Raw genomic sequence first — 20,711 nt, 5'->3', positions numbered from 1 at the left:
CTGACGAATCCCCACTAGCCACTTGCTAGGCCTCTACCGGTAGCTGGCGGAAGGCGGAGCTTGGAGACGCTAGGTGCTTCCCTGGACAGCCGGAGGACGGGGCTAGGTTTGGCCTAACCCTGTTGGTCACAAGATGAAGCAGTCTTGAGGCAAAGATGTTTATTGCTCAAATAACCTTTAAAAAGGCTCCTCCCTATTGCTAGGGGCAACAGCATACAATCAAGATGTTTTCAGCAGAAGAAGATGTTACAATACCAATCCTATGGGCCAGCTGCCCTTCTTTTATCCCTCTCCAAGACCCCTTACCACAGGGGGTAAGCCCGCCCTGTGGTGCACAACCAATCAATGTTTACCCATGAGCTGTGCATGCTCTGGTCTCATGCACACCTAACATTGTTCCCTATGGACAGTGGGGAGTGGTCGGTCTCCTTGGACTCTCCCATCTGGGAGAGTCAGGATACTCCCCGGTGCCGTTCAGTCTGGCTGGGGGGAAGTTTTCCCTCCTAAACTGACTTCCAGAAACCTGCCCGGGGACCCCTCTCACTGCCTGCAGCCTGGATTTGGGCTCCAGAGCTGGGCAGCCTGGCTCCCCGGTCCAGGTTTCTTGGCACTACGGCTGATCTCCATGGAGCTCCAAGAAACCACTCAGCTTGTTTCATAGCTAAGCTGCTTCTCTCTCTCCCTGTGCCTCTTGGAAATGTGAGGCTGGATGGGAAAACATTCCGTTTTTGGGGAAAAGGTCTGGGAGAATCCATCAGCCTGCACAGCTATGGATTCCCCCCTCCTGGGACACACAATCAAGTAAGTGCAATTTATCTTTAAATACATTACATTTAAATCACACTGTACATGTTTATACATTTAAATACCCTCTGAGCCTGCACAGGCTCCACATACCTAGGCACTGCATGTTTTACACAATGTCCTGTTCTGTAGCTACTGTGTACTAGCCCTAGCCCTGCAGCCTGGCTGCTAGGGCTCTCTCTCAGTGCTGGAGGTATGGGGCTGGCTTCCCCCATCCTCCAGCCTGCCTTCCTGCCTCTGGGGTTCCAGGGAGCTGGCTCTCCCTGTCCCCCCAGTGTGGCACTAACCAGTGGCCTCGCCGCACGCAGCGGCGCACCCCCCTGTACCGAAGTCCGGCGGCCCGGGACCCTGGCTTGTTTCAGCGCTGAGGCGTCGGGAGCGTAGCTCCCGGACCCCAGCGCTTCACCATCCTGCTCGGCAGCCTAATGTCCCCCACACCGCTAGGGAGCCGGCTAGCCCGGTCCCCCATGAGCGGCGCTGATTGTGAGTGCCCTCGCCGCAGCGTCCGGCGGGGAGCCGGGCTGCGGCGCACCCCCCTCGCCGGCTAGCAGCCCGGGACGTCCGTCCCGGCTGCTGCGGCTGGCCACCCGTGCTGGGCTGAGGCGCCGGGAGCAGAGCTCCCGGCCCCCAGCGGCGGCTCTCACATAGAGCACTGCAGCGGGAGTCGAGCTCCCAGCCGCAGCGCTCACCCTTCTCCCCGGCGCGCACACTCCAGTGCGCCCGGGGCTTCACCGACCGCTGCCGGGAGCGGAGCTCCCGGACTCTGGCGGTCAGCAGCTGCATCGACCGCTGCCGGGAGCGGAGCTCCCGGACTCCGGCGGTCGGCGGCTGCCCTCTCCCCCGGCGTGCACACTCTGCTGAGCGCGCCGGGGGGCTGTCCTCCCTGCCGTGGTCTCCGGAGAGGTCCGGGACCACGGCACATCCTAAATGACATTTTATTACCATTTATAAACACGGCGCCTAGCGCCCACAATACATTTTTTAAATCTGGCGCCAAGCGCCCATTGTCTTTACAAATGGCGCCGGGCACTAGGGGTTAACCCCTTCAGTGCCGCAGGCGGCCATTCCCCTCGTGGCTGGGGCTCTCCGGCCACACCTCAGAAATCCATTTGTCCAATTCAGGACCAAACAACTTCTCGCCACCGTAAGGTAACGCTTCTATACCTCTCTTAACCTCTGCCTCCACTTGCCAAGACCGCAGCCAGAGTGCTCGTCGTGCCGTAACTAGCGACGATGAAAGGCGAGAACTGAGCTGACAGACGTCAGTAGAAGCTGTACATAGATAATCAGCAGCTTCACAAATTTGATCAGCGAGAAGTATAAGGTGATCGTCATGTAGGCCAGACTTGAGTTGTTATCCATACCATTAGCGCCTTAGTTACCCAAATGCCAACCAACCCAGGTCTAAGCAACACTCCTGCTGCTATATACATGGACTTTAGCATAGCTTCTATTTTACGGTCTGAAGGGTCTTTAAGCCGTCCATTGATTTTATTAACGGCCTCGCCGTCCACCCCCCTACCTTCTTTTCTCCCCAATAAACACGCGGACAACTGAATTGCGATTTAAAAGGTCACAGCCAAATTTATTGATTGGATTAGAATTGGTACTCTATAAGTGGGTGGCGAGAAAGCAGTGCATACCCCCGGCTACAGCCTCCATATTAATTTCTCCTCAATTAAACAACGGGGCGGAACCTAAGTCCCGCCCTTGCGCAAGTTAGCTGAGCGGTACCACTTCCCCTCATCGGCATAGCACCGGTCCACCCTTAAGATGACGACCGTGTCGGCCCTTGAGGCCACGACAAATTCGCCGAGTATCTGGGGAAGTGCCGGCCAACCGACGTTGCGCTACTACAGACCGCCGAGGAGCACTGCTTGCCGCGCCTGCTGGACCTCTTTTGCCAGACCATAATTAAAGACCGAATTGGCCTGACGTTGCCACCACCGGACGTAAACTTCAATTCAAATTCCAGTTACCTCACCTTCGCCCTGGTGATAGCGAAAACTCTGGATTGCCTGTCGGTGCCACCACCGAAATTAAAAAATGTTCAATTCCTAAATACCAGGGCCAAATTGCCCTACCAACTGGGCGGGAGGGTGGGTGCCTTCTTGTATCCTTGATCAGCCTGAAAGAGGGAGCCTGCCTGGCACTCCTGCTCTTTTGTACCTCCCAGGTAACTCTCCTCCCCCTCTTACCTATAGGATGCTGCTATGCTACCTGCTCTATCCCCCCCCCCCCTCCCCTCCCCTCCCCTTTTCTCTCCTTCCTTGCCCTAGGCTCCTTCTTTAAAAAACCCAGGACGCTTATTTATTCTCGGGCCTAGTTTGTCCCTCGAATTCTTTAAGCGTAGTAGCAGTTGGTACTGGTATGGTTAATTTTTTTGTAAGTTTTGACACAGACGAATCCACCATTGACGGATTCTCCCATGTAGATGTCACAGACTCTGGAAACGGGTAACTAGACTTAAATCGGCGATGTATAGAAAACCGTTTATCTGGATACTTCCGTGTTTCTACTAACATCTTATTAAGAGATTCTGAAACCGGGAAACACATTGGAGATCTGTGTCGTTTAGTAAAGACCACCTCATCATTTGTCAGAGGCTCCTCAGTCTATGTAAACTTCAGAGACTGACGCACCGCCCTGATGAGATTATCAATGCCTGGGCTGTCTAGATCTTCACTATCTGACTGCTGGTCTAATTCGCCCTCCTCACCCTCATCTTGTGCAGTGAGGTCTGGCATAGAATTGTCAGAATGCAACATAGCAGAAACTGGTAAATCATAAGACAAATGAAATTTATCCCTTTTACCCAAAGTGGCTTTGGACCTTTGGAAAGGCTGAGCCCCCTCCGGTAGTTCTGGCGGTCTCACCCGAGACTCAGATCTTGCCGCTTCCCGCTCGTGTCGAGCGGCGGCCAATTCTGATTGCAACCCAGCCATTACATCTGCTAGCATTGCCCATGGAGGGTCCGGGGATGAAACCGGCTTCGAAACCGGAGCGGCAATTGTATTTGTAGCTGAATTTACAAAACATACTGTACATGTGGTAGAATCATCCGGTAACACACTCTTACTCTTACTCTTGCTGGTGCCTTACTCATTATGCAGACATACAATACAATATACAAAGACAGACACTTGCACGACTCAGTAAAATAGTACTAAGGTGTGTGTAATATATATATATATGGCCGCAGTGCAGTGCACGTGGCCAGTAATATATGAAACCTGATTCAAAATTACCACTAACACCCCTGCGCCATCCGGTGGAGTAGAGATGTAGAACAGGAACGTTCTGGAATCACAAACAGGAAGCATGGTTAAAATGGCCCCCATGCCATGCTTACAGTTATAATCACAGTGCAGGTTATAACACCTGTCCTTTATAACATGTAACTACTGTAGCAATACTAATCCTGTTAATATAGGCTTAACAGCCTATGTAATTACAGCTATAACCCACGCAGCCTCTATATTGCTGCTGCTGCAATGCATGCAGCCACTCCCCCCCCCCCCCCCTTGCAGCTGCGCTGCCTGTGAGGAGACTTCTTCCCCCCTCCCCCTGTGCTCCGTGTACTGCTGCGTCTTCCAGCGGGGAGCGGTTGAAGGGGAGCGGGTTCCGGAAGCCAGAGATCGGGTGCAGGGAGCCGAGGAGCGCGTAGTGTGGAGAGCGGTCCTTCTGTGCGGCCGGCGTTTGTGAGCGGCGTGCGGCGGGTCTGAGCGGCTCTTGGCGGGCGGCTTAGTCGGAGCGGCTGTGGCGGGCGCTGAGCCCCGTACAGCGGCGGACGGAGCGGCTGGCCTATAATCAGCGGCGGGTGCGGGCGGCGGTGAAAGGAAGCACGGACCCCACACAGCGGGGCGGCAGCGTGCGCTGAACGCACGGTCCCCCCAGCATACCTTGTCTCATGTAGTGAGGGCTATGACGGGGCTTCTTCTGTAAGCTCCGTCCAGCTCTTCCTGCAGTCAGATAGCGAGCTGCGTGTGGCTGTGAGGGTGCTCTTTGTGAGGACCAACACGCCATGCGCTGCCTCCGTGCAGCATGCACTATCCCGGACCCAAGTTTCTTGATAAACTGGGAAGGGATGTGCCTAAGGTGTAAAAATAAAAAATAAAATATTCAAAGTAAGTGTGGAAGGTCCACACAAGCGTGTCACTGCTTGAGCACAGAAAAAACACTGAGGTACTCTGGGAATATGGAGGGGAGGAGAGTTACTAAATTTAAATATTCAGTGCCTGTTCTGCTAAAGCCGTCAATATCCCAAGAGTACTCCAGTGACCCCTAGTGGATGAAAAAGAAAAATAAGATTTCACTTACCGGTAAATCTATTTCTCGTAGTCCGTAGTGGATGCTGGGGACTCCGTAAGGACCATGGGGAATAGACGGGCTCCGCAGGAGACATGGGCACTTTAAGAAAGAATTTAGATTCTGGTGTGCTCTGGCTCCTCCCTCTATGTCCCTCCTCCAGACCTCAGTTAGAGAAACTGTGCCCCGAAGAGCTGACAGTACAAGGAAAGGATTTTGGAAATCCAGGGCAAGACTCATACCAGCCACACCAATCACACCGTATAACTTGTGATAAACTTACCCAGTCACCAGTATGAACAACAACAGAGCATCAGTTCAACCCTGATGCAACAATAACATAGCCCTTATTGCAGCAATAACTATGGGGGTCATTCCGAGTTGTTCGCTCTGTAAATTTCTTCGCATCGCTGCGATTTTCCGCTTAGTGCGCATGCGCAATGTCCGCACTGCGACTGCGCCAAGTAAATTTGCTATGAAGTTAGGAATTTTACTCACGGCTTTTTCATCGTTCAGGCGATCGTAATGTGATTGACAGGAAGTGGGTGTTTCTGGGCGGAAACTGGCCGTTTTATGGGTGTGTGTGAAAAAACGCTACCGTTTCTGGGAAAAACGCGGGAGTGGCTGGAGAAACAGAGGCGTGTCTGGGCGAACGCTGGGTGTGTTTGTGACGTCAAACCAGGAACGACAAGCACTGAACTGATCGCAGATGCCGAGTAAGTCTGGAGCTACTCTGAAACTGCTAAGACTTGTGTAATCGCAATATTGCGAATCTTTCGTTCGCAATTTTAAGATGCTAAGATTCACTCCCAGTAGGCGGCGGCTCAGCGTGTGCAAAGCTGCTAAAAACAGCTTGCGAGCGAACAACTCGGAATGACCACCTATATACAAGTATTGCAGAAGAAGTCCGCACTTGGGACGGGCGCCCAGCATCCACTACGGACTACGAGAAATAGATTTACCGGTAAGTAAAATCTTATTTTCTCTAACGTCCTAGTGGATGCTGGGGACTCCGTAAGGACCATGGGGATTATACCAAAGCTCCCAAACGGGTGGGAGAGTGCGGATGACTCTGCAGCACCGATTGAGCAAACAATAGGTCCTCATCAGCCAGGGTATCAAACTTGTAGAACTTTGCAAAAGAGTTTGAACCTGACCAAGTAGCAGCTCGGCATAGTTGTAATGCCGAGACCCCTCGGGCAGCCGCCCAAGTAGAGCCCACCTTCCTAGTGGAATGGGCTTTAACTGATTTTGGCAGCGGCAATCCAGCCGCAGAATGAGCCTGCTGAATCGTGTTACAGATCCAGCGAGCAATAGTTTGCTTTGAAGCAGGAGCACCCATCTTGTTGGATGCATACAGGATAAACAGCGACTCCGTTTTCCTGACACTAGCCATTCTGGCTACATAAACCTTCAAAGCCCTGACTACATCCAGTAACTCGGAATCCTCCAAGTCACGAGTAGCCACAGGCACGACAATAGGTTGGTTCATATGAAAAGATGACCACACTTTTGGCAGAAATTGTGGACGGGTCCGCAATTCTGCTCTATCCATATGGAAAACCAGATAGGGGCTTTTATGTGACAAAGCCGCTAATTCTGACACACGCCTAGCCGAAGCCAAGGCTAATAGCATGACCACCTTCCATGTGAGATATTTTCACTCCACCGTTTTAAGTGGTTCAAACCAGTGTGATTTCAGGAAACTTAACACCACGTTAAGATCCCAAGGTGCCACTGGAGGCACAAAAGGAGGCTGAATATGCAGCACTCCCTTTACAAACTTCTGGTAGAGAAGCCAACTCTTTTTGAAAGAAAATGGATAGGGCCGAAATCTGGACCTTAATGCAGCCCAATTTTAGGCCCAAATTGACTCCTGACTGTAGGAAGTGAAGGAAACGGCCCAGCTGGAATTCCTCTGTAGGAGCATTCCTGGCCTCACACCAAGAAACATCTTTTCGCCATATACGGTGATAATGTTTAGCTGTCACGTCCTTCCTAGCCTTTATCAGTGTAGGAATGACCTCGTCCGGAATGCCCTTTTCTGCTAGGATCCGGCGTTCAACCGCCATGCCGTCAAACGCAGCTGCGGTAAGACTTGGAACAGACAGGGCCCCTGTTGCAACAGGTCCTGTCTTAGAGGAAGAGGCCACGAGTCCTCTGTGAGCATTTGTTGCAGATCTGGATACCAGGTCCTTCGTGGCCAATCTGGAACAATGAGGATTGTTCTCACTCCTCCTTTCCTTATTATCCTCAGCACCTTGGGAATGAGAGGAAGAGGAGGAAATACATAGACCGACTGGAACACCCACGGTGTCACCAGGGCGTCTACCGCTATTGCCTGAGGGTCTCTTGACCTGGCGCAATATGTAGTTTTTTGTTGAGGCGGGATGCCATCATGTACACCTGTGGTAGTTCCCACCGATATGTGATCTGTGTGAAGACTTCCCGATGAAGTCCCCACTCTCCCGGTGGAGGTAGTGTCTGCTGAGGAAGTCTGCTTCCCAGTTGTCCACTCCCGGGATGAACACCGCTGACAGAGCGCTTACGTGATTCTCCGCCCAGCGAAGAATTCTGGTGGCTTCTGCCATCGCCACTCTGCTCCTTGTGCCGCCTTGGCGGTTCACCTGAGCCACTGCGGTGATGTTGTCTGACTGAATCAGAACCAGTTGGTCGCGAAGCAAGTGCTCCGCTTGACGTAGGACGTTGTATACGGCCCTTAGTTCCAGGATGTTGATGTGAAGGCAAGTCTCTTGACTTGACCACAGACCTTGGAAATTTCTTCCCTGTGTGACTGCTCCCCACCCTCGGAGGCTAGCGTCCGTGGTCACCAGGACCCAGTCCTGAATTCCCTCTAGAAGGTGAGAACTCTGCAGCCACCACAGGAGTGACACACTGGCCCTGGGGGACAGGGTGATTAACCGATGCATCTGAAGATGTGATCTGGACCACTTGTCCAGTAAGTCCCATTGGAAGGTCCTCGCATGGAACCTGCCGAAGGGAATGGCCTCGTATGATGCCACCATCCTTCCCAGGACTCGAGTGCAGTGAAGCACTGACACCTGTTTTGGTTTTAATAGATTCCTGACCAGTGTCATGAGCTCCTGAGCTCTCTCTATCGGGAGATAAACCCTTTTCTGGTCTGTGTCTAGAATCATGCCTAGGAAAGGCAGTTGAGCCGTAGGAACCAACTGCGACTTTGGAATATATAGAATCCAGCCGTGTTGCCGTTACACTTCCAGAGAAAGTGATACGCTGTTCAGCAACTGCTCTCTTGATCTCGCTTTTATGAGGAGATCGTCCAAGTACGGGATAATTGTGACCCCTTGCTTCCGCAGGAGCACCATCATTTCCGCCATTACCTTGGTGAAGATTCTCGGGCCGTGGAGAGACCAAACAGCAACGCCTGAAATTGGTAATGACAATCCTGTACCGCAAATCTGAGGTACGCCTGATGAGGTGGATAAATGGGGACATGAGGGTATGCATCCTTTATGTCCAGAGCCATCATAAAATCCCCCCCCTTCCAGGCTTGCGACGACCGCTCTCAGCGATTCCATCTTGAACTTGAACCTTTTCAGGTATATGTTCAGGGATTTTAAATTCAATATGGGTCTGACCGAACCGTCCGGTTTCGGGACTACAACATGGTCGAATAATAACCCCCCCTCCTTGTTGAAGGAGGGGAACCTTGACCACCACCTGTTGAAGATACAATTTGTGAATTGCAGTTAACACTATTTCCCTCTCGTGGGGGAAAGCCGGCAGGGCCGTCGGTGAGGGGGCATCTCCTCAAAGTCCAGCTTGTATCCCTGAGACACAATATCTATTGCCCTGGGATCCAACAGGGAGTGAACCCACTTGTGGCTGAAATTACGCAGACGTGCCCCCACCGGGCCTAGCTCCGCCTGTGGAGCCTTAGCGACATGCGGTGGATTTTGTAGAGGCCGGGGAGGACTTCTGTTCCTGGGAATTAGCTGTGTTGTGCAGCTTCTTTCCTCTGTCCCTGCCTCTGGCAAGAAAGGACGCACCTCGGACTTTCTTGTTTCTTTTTGTTCGAAAGGCTGCATTTTATAATGTCGTGCTTTCCTAGGCTGTGCAGGAATATAAGGCAAAAGATCAGAATTACCAGCTATAGCTGTGGAGACCAGGTCCGAGATCCCTTCTCCACACAATCCTCAGCCTTCCATATGCCTCTTAAGTCGGCATCACCTGTCCATTGCATATTCTATAGGACACGTCAAGCAGAAATCGACATAGCGTTGACTCTAGAACCCAGTAGACTAATGTCTCTTTGGGCATGTTTTATATATATATCTCTTAAGACAGCATCTTTAATATATATATCTCTATATATACATATATATATACATATACATACTAAGGTCTCAATCTCTGCTGATAAGGTACCTGACCACGCCGCTACAGCGCTATAAACCCATGCCGACACAATCGCCGGTCTGAGTAGTGTACCAGAATGTGCACGCTATCTGCAGGATCCCTGAGGATAGCTGTTAAGTCAGGGCTACCTTTTGGGCAAACGAGACACCCTAGGGGAAGATTCCCATCGTATCCTGGCCCTAGTGGGGAAAGGATACTCCCTGAGAATTCTTTGTGGGAAGCTGCAGTCTCTTGTCTGGAGATTCCCGCTCTTTTTCATCATGAGAGGAGGGAAATTTACCTCAGCTTTCTTCCCCTTAAACATGTGTACCCTTGTGTCAGGGACAGATGAGTCATCAGTGATATGCAAATCATCTTTTATTACAGTAATCATATAATGAATACTTTCCTGCCATTTTGGCTGTAACTTTGCATTATCGTAGTCGACACTGGAGTCAGACTCCGTGTCGATATCAGTGTCTATTATTTTGGATAGTGATCATTGAGAGACTCTGAAGGTCTCTGCGACATAGGGACAGACATGGGTAGATTCCCTGTCTGTTCTCTAATCTTTTGTGCAATAAATTCACCTTAGCACTTAATTACACATATCCAAACAGCTGTCGGCGTTGTCGACGGAGACACCACACACACACACATTTGCTCCATCTCCTCCTTAGGGGAGCCTTTTTAACTCAGACATGTCGACACACACGTACCGACACACCACACACTCGGGGAATGCTCATCTGAAGACAATTCCCCCATAAGGCCCTTTGGAGAGATAGAGAGAGAGTATGCCAGCACACACCCCAGCGCTATTAACCCAGGAATAACACAGTAACTTAACGTTAACCCAGTAGCTGCTTTTTATATTGATTTTTGCGCCTAATTATGTGCCCCCCCCCCTCTCTTTTTACCCTCTTCTACCGTGTATCTGCAGGGGAGAGGCTGGGGAGCTTCCTCTCAGCGGTGCTGTGGAGAAAAAACATGGCGCTGGTGAGTGCTGATGGAGAAGCTCCGCCCCCTCGACGGTGGGCTTCTGTCCCGCTTAAATATACATTTACTTGGCGGGGGCTCATACATATATACAGTGCCCAACTGTATATATGCTAAACTTTTGCCAAAGAGGTCCCAATTGCTGCCCAGGGCGCCCCCCCCCCCTGCGCCCTGCACCCTTACAGTGACCAGAGTATGTGAGGTGTGTGTGGGAGCAATGGCGCACAGCTGCAGTGCTGTGCGCTACCTCAGTGAAGACCGGAGTCTTCTGCCGCCGATTTCGAAGTCTTCTTGCTTGTTATGCTCACCCGGCTTCTGTCTTCCGGCTCTGCAAGGGGGACGGCGGCGCGGCTCTGGGATCGGACGACGAGGGTGAGATCCTGTGTACGATCCCTCTGGAGCTAATGGTGTCCAGTAGCCTAAGAAGCAGGACCTATCTTCAGAAAGTAGGGCTGCTTCTCTCCCCTCAGTCCCACGATGCAGGGAGTCTGTTGCCAGCAGAGCTCCCTGAAAATAAAAAACCTAACAAAATACTTTCTTACAGCAAGCTCAGGAGAGCTCACTGAACAGCACCCAGCTCGTCCGGGCACAGATTCAAACTGAGGTCTGGAGGAGGGACATAGAGGGAGGAGCCAGAGCACACCAGAATCTAAATTCTTTCTTAAAGTGCCCATGTCTCCTGCGGAGCCCGTCTATTCCCCATGGTCCTTACGGAGTCCCCAGCATCCACTAGGACGTTAGAGAAAAACAAATTCACGCTGAGCACAGCTACCACCTAAGTGTTATACATGTCTCCTACCTAAGTGTTATACATGTCTCCTACCTAAGTGTTATACATGTCTCCTACCTAAGTGCTATACATGTCTCCTACCTAAGTGCTATACATGTCTCCTACCTAAGTGCTATACATGTCTCCTACCTAAGTGTTATACATGTCTCCTACCTAAGTGTTATACATGTCTCCTACCTAAGTGTTATACATGTCTCCTACCTAAGTGTTATACATGTCTCCTACCTAAGAGTTATACATGTCTCCTACCTAAGTGTTATACATGTCTCCTACCTAAGTGTTATACATGTCTCCTACCTAAGTGTTATACATGTCTCCTACCTAAGTGTTATACATGTCTCCTACCTAAGTGTTATACATGTCTCCTACCTAAGTGTTCTATATGTCTCCTAAGGGACTTTACAGAGTATAGAGAAAACCTGGCGCACTGTTTCTTGGAAGGTTGCACAGATATCAGCAGCCAGTATCACTTGTCATGTAAGACTCGCTGGGATAACCGGCGCTGCCCGGGTTGAAGAATGGACCTTGATGTACATCTGCTGCCTTTTTTCCATTGTCCTCGCCTATAACCCCATTCCATCATCCAGAATAGGACCCCACTGTTTGCTAACATAGGGCCTAATTCACACCTGATCGCTCCTCTGTGAATCTGCAATCAGATAATCGCCGCCCAGACAGAGTGAAATTCAGCCCCGTGCAAGTCTGCGTACGCCCTGCGAAAAGCTTTGCAAACGCCGGCCAGCTGCAAATCCGTTCACACCTCACTCACCATCTAATGATATCTCCAGTGTGTGCGCAGCTCAGGACTTACTCCTACAGTGCGATACACACAGGCTGATCGGGGCTGGAGCTGACGTCACACACACGCACTGAAAACGCTTGGCCACATCTGCATTTTTCATGACACCTCCAGGAAACGACCAGTTACCACCCACAAACGCCCGCTTCCTGTCAGTCAGCCTGCATACGCCTAGCGATCAAAAAAGAAGCAAGATTTGTTCGCAGTTTGACCTTGCGAGTCGCATTACGATCTGTACACATGCACAGTCGATCGATAATCGGCCACATTGCGAATTCGCACAACAGCAATCAGGTCTGACTTACCCCCATTGTTTCCGCCATCAAAGGCCCTGTCTAGTAATTTCTACCAGGTATTTAAACACTAAAATTGTCAAATTTGTGTTGCTGCTGGAGATTCCATGGCTCTCGAGGCTGCAGTTTGTATAGCATCGGCTGACTGACGTTTGTCTTGCAGCTGGGGAGTCCATGGCTCTCGAGGCTGCAGTTTGTATAGCATCGGCTGACTGACGTTTGTCTTGCTGCTGGAGATTCCATGGCTCTCGAGGCTGCAGTTTGTATAGCGTCGGCTGACTGACGTTTGTCTTGCAGCTGGGGACTCCATGGCTCTCGAGGCTGCAGTTTGTATAGCATCGGCTGACTGACGTTTGTCTTGCAGCTGGGGACTCCATGGACCTTGAGGCTGCAGTTTGTACAGCATCGGCTGACTGACGTTTGTCTTGCAGCTGGGGAGTCCATGGCTCTCGAGGCTGCAGTTTGTACAGCATCGGCTGACTGACGTTTGTCTTGCAGCTGGGGACTCCATGGACCTTGAGGCTGCATGTCTAGCGGCATTGGCTAACTGACATGTTTGTCTTGGACCTCTGCCTGACGCCCACTGCTACATATCAGGCCAGTGCCTTCAGATCAGTTGGTTTTCGGCATTGGCAGACATCCTGAGCAAAGTTGCTTAAACGAAAATGTGAAATTCAGAAACTCCACGACCTAGCTGGTGGCCACCATGCAGACCTCTATGGCCCTGACAAAGGTCAACCCTGGGCAAAAACCTAATCCTGGTCAAACTACACCACCATGCCAGACTTGGTGGAGCTTGGTACAAAACTCTGGCCGTGCATAAAGGGCAAACGGACACGTTCTTGCTTATTATATAGTTAAATCGCGCCTCTCATTGCTGTATACACCTGTGTTTCTGTAGTCTGTACGTCTACATCTGTGTAACCATTATTTGTTGTTGTCTATGTGCCCTCTATAGTGAGCATGGTGGACTTCTGTGGTCAGACTGTCCGAGGCGATGGAATGATTGTGAACTCACATGGGGACTCCAGGAAATACTACTTTGTGTCTATTGGGACAGACTGCCGACTGACCATGCAGGCCGCTACTCCGAAGGACAAGGTCCAGTTCCAGTTCCGCTTCTTCCTGGTCTACAGCCTCCTGCGCATGTCCAACATTCAGAGCCAGACATCAGGGCCAGGTGTGAGCAGCAGCCTGCGAAACGCGTCATCTCAAGAGGCTTCAAGGACACCTGGGATGGGTGCAGACCCTCTAAGCGACCCCTGTAATGCTGGCTCCTATGTACAATTCTACGATGGCAAAGACCATTACTCAGAAGCTCTAAGCACTCCTCTATGTGGGAAGACCATCCCCAGGCCAGTCCTGTCCACTGGCAGCTATCTAACCCTACGCCTGGTCACCCGCGGCCAGCAGCCTAGAGTGGACTTTGTTGGTGATTTTACCTCTTTCAGAATAGGTAAGGGCCGTGTTATTCCTCATATTACGTGTCTGCGTCTGGGCTAGGGGTCTCACTGGAGGTAATGATGACGTTATGGGGTAATGATGTCATTATTGGTGTCCATATATTATGCTCAGATAGCTGGCGTCCTACTGTACATGAGAATAAGGACAGTCAGTCCTTTACCCTCCCTTTGGGATGAATGTGCTGTAATGCCACACTCAGGGGTAAATGTAACAGTCTGACCGGTGGCGTCCCAGCCAATCTGCCTGAAAGTTTTTTAAAAAATATTTATTTCAAACCCAACATCGTAAAACAGACGCAGCATAGACAATGAAATAATATAAAACATGAAGAGTGAACTACAAAGTGTAAATAGCAGAACGCTAACGATGATAAAAACAGTCTCTGCAAAATAAGGCGTAACAGACCGAGACCCAGGACTGTTATCTGTGCAAAAGGGGGCGAGAGGAGTGGGGTGATGGTAAAATAGAGAGGAGGTGTGTGTGTGTGTGGGGGGGGGGGGGGGGGATTGCCCTGGGGGGATGGGGGCAGTGAGTACAGAGGAGAACCAGGATGGCAATAGATTTAAGAGGGTAATGGCAGAGACACGTTGCGATATGCAGCCTCCAGCTGGACCTTTTTGGCCGGCACAGTACCTTTTTTTTATGGTCAGTACTGGCTTTCAGCGTCTCCCATTCCCTCCAACATTGTAGAACAAGAAATCGGTACAAATTAGGTAAAGGGGCGTGTCCCCAAGGTGCTGCCATAGGAGTCTATAGGAATAGGGAGACACTGAATCTGGTACAAAGCCATTTTTGGCCGGTACAGACCATAAAAAAACGGCACTGTACCGGCAAAAAAGGTACAGTTGGAGGGTATGCATTCCTATTGATTCCTATGGGAGTGCCGCGGGGGTCACACCCCCTTTACTAGTGACCACGCCCACTTTCCTAATTTGTACTGATTTTCTGCTCAGCCGTGTTGGAGGGTACCATTATATCTTCCATGCCAAGGGAGTACCATAATCCATACACTAATTGAAAAGGCAAAACACACCCGGTCCTCAGGCGGTCACCCCCCAGTCTCACTGCCTCATTGCAGGCTCTGCAGATTTATTCTCCTGTATCTTAGTACATGTCCCATGCAGGCGTAATGGTAACTGGCAGTAGGCCGCAATGTGAGTGCGCAGGATATTATATGGACCCCCGGTCACGCTGTAACATTCCTGCTTCGCTGACGTGTATATGTAACCTGCCATAAGCCACGTTTCCCCGTTACAGGCTTCAACACCTCGGAGTGCAGGTCAGAGCCGTACTTCAGCTGCCATAACGGCAAATGTATCCCGTCCAGCCTGGTGTGTGACGAGCGCAACATCGATAACTGTGGAGATGGGAGTGATCAGTCTGCCAGCCCCCCGGCCAACTGCGTCTCCTTGTACAGGAAAGGGGGGAACAGCAGAGGTAACGCCCCATGTATCCCTTTATACCGTCTCTATGCCCTGTCCACCCGTTCTCCCAATATTTCATGTTTGTCTCATGACGTTACTGAATAATAAACTTCTGTATTACCATTCTAATGTTCCAAACAGGGATATGCATACACTTCATATTCCTAGACAGGGCTAATCCAGTAATTCACAGGCCACCTCATGCCTCCGAACCTCCCTACAGCACTGAGGTACCACCATGTGTGAGAGGTGCAGCGGCCAGTAGATGGTGCTGCAGCTGTACTGTGCAACCACACCTGCAGCCAGGCACATATGCGCAATGTGTGTGTATGCGTGGGGCACATTGTGTGGGCTACACGCTACAGCAGCCAGTATTTATCTGCCCCATTCCTATGCAGCGTACAGCTACTCAGGCTCACATACTGCACGGTGTTCTCTGACATACTGTATATAGGTGGTGATTTCATATACGGGAATTTAGTTCCCAGCTAATTGCAAGTAGTGCAGCTTCGGTAATCGTCGCAGGAACTATCTGCTCCCGCCCTACTGCGGTGCGAGCAGAAATCTGCATTAAGGAGGGTGTAACGACACAGCCGGCGCATTGTGTCGCACAGTGGTAAAAGACACGCAATTACTTCCCTAGCCCTGGTCTAATCCCATGGACTACACTAATTGCCGATCTGTATTTGGCTATGTACTACGGAATATTGTATTATATTGGATGTTGTTATTGTTACAGTGTACAGTTATGTGTATCTGCTATATCTGGAAGATGTGATTGGTTTTCCATCTACCACCAAGCTTGAGTGATTTGGAACCCGATATCTTCACAGAGGGTTTCAGCGCTGGTTGCGGCCTGACAGCTGTATCACAGCAGGCGCACAGCCCACCGGGGAGCCGCAGATTACCGCGGCGGCTAGCCACGTGCATTTTCACGGGAAAAAGAGTCTGTCGTGGGACGTAACTTAATAACTCCTGCGCACGTTTGGGGCCCATTTATCAAAACATATTTGCGGCTATTTCCCTGAAAACACCGTTTTTGGGGGGTTAGCCAGAAACATTAGGTACCCCCTGAATGTAAGTGGGATTGCCTGATACCTGCTGCGATCCCTCCGTTCCCGCCGGCAGCTGAATCCCCCCCATAGATTTCTATGGGGTATGCGATGCTGCCATATTTATCAATCTAAAGATGGCGGTAGCACGTTTTAGCCTATGGGCTACTCACCGCAGATGTAGTTCTGGAGGGTTCCCCCTACATCATATTGAATATGCAATTAATGATAAATGGAGCGCTTGCCGCGAAAGAATAGGACTGCCCCAGAGAGCACTGGTCCTGAGCGGACTGTGAGATTAGGGTATTTCTCTCTGCCTTATCCTGTGTCATATCTACAGTGCAAGGGATGCCGGGAACGCCCACAGACGGACCAGGCAGCAGCGCGGCTACTTCACCAGACCTTCCGGCGACTGCGCTAAATCTCAGCTGTGGGAACGAAGGCAATCAGAAGCTGCTTGTGCCAGACAGCATCCAGCCGCACGGATATAACATAGGTACCGCCACTGTTACTTTTTACCGGGATTTTCTATTTAGTTTTAATCACTTATTTAAAATTATACTTTTGTCTTTTTCTTTTGCTTTATTTTAGTGGAGATTTAGGGGGTAATTCAGACCCGATCGCTCGCTAGTGTTTTTTGCAGCGCTGCGATCAGGTCAGAACTGCGCATGCGTGGGTGGCAACTGACTGTTTATTGGGAGTGTCCAAGCGTTTGCAGGGCGGGTGTCTGACGTCAATTCCGGGCCCGGACAGGCTGATGTGATCGCAGCGGCTGAGTAAGTTCTGGGCTGGGCAGAAACTGCACAAAATGTTTTTGTAGCGCTCGGCTGCACATGCGATCGCACACTTGCAAAGCGAAAATACCCTCCCCTGTGGGCGGCGACTATATGAATGCAGGACTGCAAAAAACAGCTAGCGATCGATCAGGTCTGAATTAGCTCCTTAGTCAGTGGGTCTCAGGTTTCACCTTAGTGCGGAAATAAACGGTAGTCGACTAATACTTTCATCCACAAAAGTAACGCTGGGTACTGACCCGTTCCTGTCCCCACACATGGATAGTATTATTGCATTGGGATGTGTAAATGTTATTGGATGCCATGAATATAAACAGCGGCTTCAGGGTCCTGGTGCCATCAGGTTCAGTTTGTCATTGTCATGAGGAGGTCATATAGGGGGTCGTGTAATAGTTCCGAGCTTATGAGACCGGTGGGAAATGGGAGACTTCATCTATGGTGGATGCTCCAGTACCAGGCCCGTTTAAGGCTGCAATAGTTCCTATTCTCCACACAGCCAATCATCAGATGTGTTCCTGACAGCGGCGCACAACGCCAATGTCGGCCAGGAATTATTTATTAGCCTTTACTGTGACCTCACCTGGCTCATTGTGTTAGAGGATTCACAGTGCGGAGGGGGGGGGGGGAGACGACTGCACTCTCGGCCTATGGCACTGAGTACGCTGGTAGGACATCTGTCACAGACTCCTCAGTGAGTGGACCCCAGTGCTACTACAGAACCAGCGCACGGAATGCCGCCGGGCTTGCCACACACCACAGTGACACTACAGGGGTCTATCGCCCTCTTACCGCCTAATATATCCCCATCCTACCCTCCCGCTCCGTGTTCTGTATTACTCTTCCCTGTGGCGGTAGCGTGTAGCCCAACACACACCGGCAAAACCAGAGAGAGCGGAGCAATGTGAGGTGGTGGATCCATGCAGCAGATTGGACAGTGTCGTAGCATCTTGTATCTGGGGTGGATCCTCAGCATGGGGACCTGCCCTTAGTGTTGCCAGTGGTTACAGCATTATTACAAGTAGAACATCATCTCCTACCACTTCCATGTGCTGTAAAAGTGTTGGAACATGGGGGGTAATTCAGACCTGATCGTTAGGCTGCGTTTTTCGTTTAGCGGGCGATCAGGTCTAAACTGCGAATGCATATGCACCGCAATGCGCAGGCGCGTTGCACGGGTACAAAGCGGATCGTCGATCAGCGTTGGGTTTGTGCGAAGAATCCATTTGCACGGTCATTCGCAAGGAGAGTGACAGGAAGAGGGCGTTTTTGGGTGGCAACTGACTGTTTTCTGGGAGTGGTTGGAAAAACGCAGGCGTGTCCAGGCGTTTGCAGAGCGGGAGTCTGACGTCACTTCCAGGCAAGAACAGGATGAAGTGATCGCTGCGGCTGAGTAAGTCCTGGGCAACTCAGAGACTGCACAAGATCTTTTTGTACCGCTCTGCTACACAGGCGTTCACACACTTGCAAAGCAAAAATACACTCCCCTATGGGGGGCGACTATGCGAACGCAGGACTGCAAAACCCTATAGCGATCAGGTCTGAATTACCCCCATGGTCTATACACAGGACAGTCGACCCTGGGGCAGGTTCTGTAGAAGCAGGGGGCCATAGTAGATTGCTGTGTGGTGACGATATGATGTGTGAAGTCCATGTATGATGTGAGGTGTGAAGTCCACGTATGATGCGATTATGTGAAGTCCACGTATGATGTGATGTGTGAAGTCCACGTATGATGTGATGTGTGAAGTCCACGTATGATGTGATGTGTGAAGTCCACGTATGATGTGATGTGTGAAGTCCACGTATGATGTGATGTGTGAAGTCCACGTATGATATGATGTGTGAAGTCCATGTATGATGTGAGGTGTGAAGTCCACGTATGATGTGATTATGTGAAGTCCACGTATGATGTGATGTGTGAAGTCCACGTATGATGTGATGTGTGAAGTCCACGTATGATGTGATGTGTGAAGTCCACGTATGATGTGATGTGTGAAGCCCATGTATGATGTGATGTGTGAAGTCCATGTATGATGTGTGAAGTCCATGTATGATGTGTGAAGTCCATGTATGATGTGTGAAGTCCATGTATGATGTGATGTGTGAAGTCCATGTATGATGTGTGAAGTCCACGTATGATGTGATGTGTGAAGTCCATGTATGATGTGAGAAGTCCATGTATGATGTGATGTGTGAAGTCCATGTATGATGTGTGAAGTCCATGTATGATGTGATGTGTGAAGTCCATGTATGATGTGTGAAGTCCATGTATGATGTGATGTGTGAAGTCCATGTATGATGTGATAAGTCCATGTATGATGTGATGTGTGAAGTCCATGTATGATGTGATGTGTGAAGTCCATGTATGATGTGATGTGTGAAGTCCATGTATGATGTGTGAAGTCCATGTATGATGTGATGTGTGAAGTCCATGTATGATGTGATGTGTGAAGTCCATGTATGATGTGTGAAGTCCATGTATGATGTGATGTGTGAAGTCCATGTATGATGTGATGTGTGAAGTCCATGTATGATGTGATGTGTGAAGTCCATGTATGATGTGTGAAGTCCATGTATGATGTGATGTGTGAAGTTCATGTATGATGTGTGAAGTCCATGTATGATGTGATGTGTGAAGTTCATGTATGATGTGATGTGTGAAGTCCATGTATGATGTGATGTGTGAAGTTTGCTATATCCTCCTAATGCACTTCCATTGCTTCAGACAGGAGATCCTCCGCCTCCTTCCTTTACCTGTATATAATCCTGGGGCTGGCCATCGGCGTGGCTCTGCTGTTCTGGTGCTGCTGGTCCCCCGGCTGGTTCATCTGGAGAGTCAGCGCCTGTCGCTTCATTCCCTGCTGCAACTCCTTCTGCGCCTCTTGCCACCTCTGCACCCGAAGCTGCGTCCTGAAGGAGAAAAACCGACCCAGCAAAGTGACCCCCGAGACTACAGCGCCAACTGTGCCGGTGTGAAACTGGCCTCCACACGTCGGCACCAAACTCACGGCTGGAAAAGGGGCTTCCCACTACGTAAGGTCTAAACCTGGTTATGGGGACCACTGGTCTGGTCCCACGGAGAATAGAAACATCCTGCCGGTATTGCGAGCACAGTTCTACCTCATTCTAACCCTGATGGCTGCAGTGGACATGACCACCTGGAACGCCCATGTATTGGCCGGATGTATCTTATATTTATTAGCTTTCTGCACTCATTAAATGTTCAACCATTTCTCTGTAACGCCCGTGAAGCGGACATTGTGACAGTGACACAACAAGACGACAACGTTCCATGTTCCAACACCTGGTTTATTGGTTAGAGGTGGAACCTGAGGCAGGGATATAACATGACGCATTGTTGGCATCACCGGCTCCATCACTGGGATGGGGATACTGCATTCTTGCTGGCTGTACATATATACAGTATATACAAGCAGCTCATGTGTGTAGGACAAAGCTCACACGTTACACACAACATCTATCTACCTGTGTCTTCTCCCCACCAGACGAGTACCACAGCTCTACACACCAAAACAGTGACCATGCCAACTCCTATTGTAAGTGTGCCCCCTCGTGCCCCCACTATCCAGTCCCTCAGACCCAA

At 50.4% G+C, this 20,711-nt stretch overlaps 1 protein-coding gene across 1 annotated transcript; it reads left to right on the top strand.

The window, feature by feature from the left end:
* The first annotated feature begins 13,341 nt into the window (after nt 1-13,341).
* Nucleotides 13,342-20,323, top strand: LOC135000493 (low-density lipoprotein receptor class A domain-containing protein 2-like). Its single transcript, XM_063951507.1, has 4 exons — nt 13,342-13,829; nt 15,095-15,274; nt 16,654-16,809; nt 19,833-20,323. The coding sequence occupies exons 1-4, from the start codon at nt 13,376-13,378 to the stop codon at nt 20,081-20,083; spliced, it is 1,041 nt and encodes a 346-aa protein (XP_063807577.1). The 5' UTR covers nt 13,342-13,375; the 3' UTR covers nt 20,084-20,323.
* The last annotated feature ends 388 nt before the right edge of the window (nt 20,324-20,711 follow it).

The sequence above is a fragment of the Pseudophryne corroboree genome, unplaced genomic scaffold, assembly GCF_028390025.1.
Source record: "Pseudophryne corroboree isolate aPseCor3 unplaced genomic scaffold, aPseCor3.hap2 scaffold_1551, whole genome shotgun sequence".
Classification (NCBI taxonomy): domain Eukaryota; kingdom Metazoa; phylum Chordata; class Amphibia; order Anura; family Myobatrachidae; genus Pseudophryne; species Pseudophryne corroboree.
Note: the sequence above shows the minus strand (reverse complement) of the source record. Positions and strands in the feature narration are given on the sequence as shown.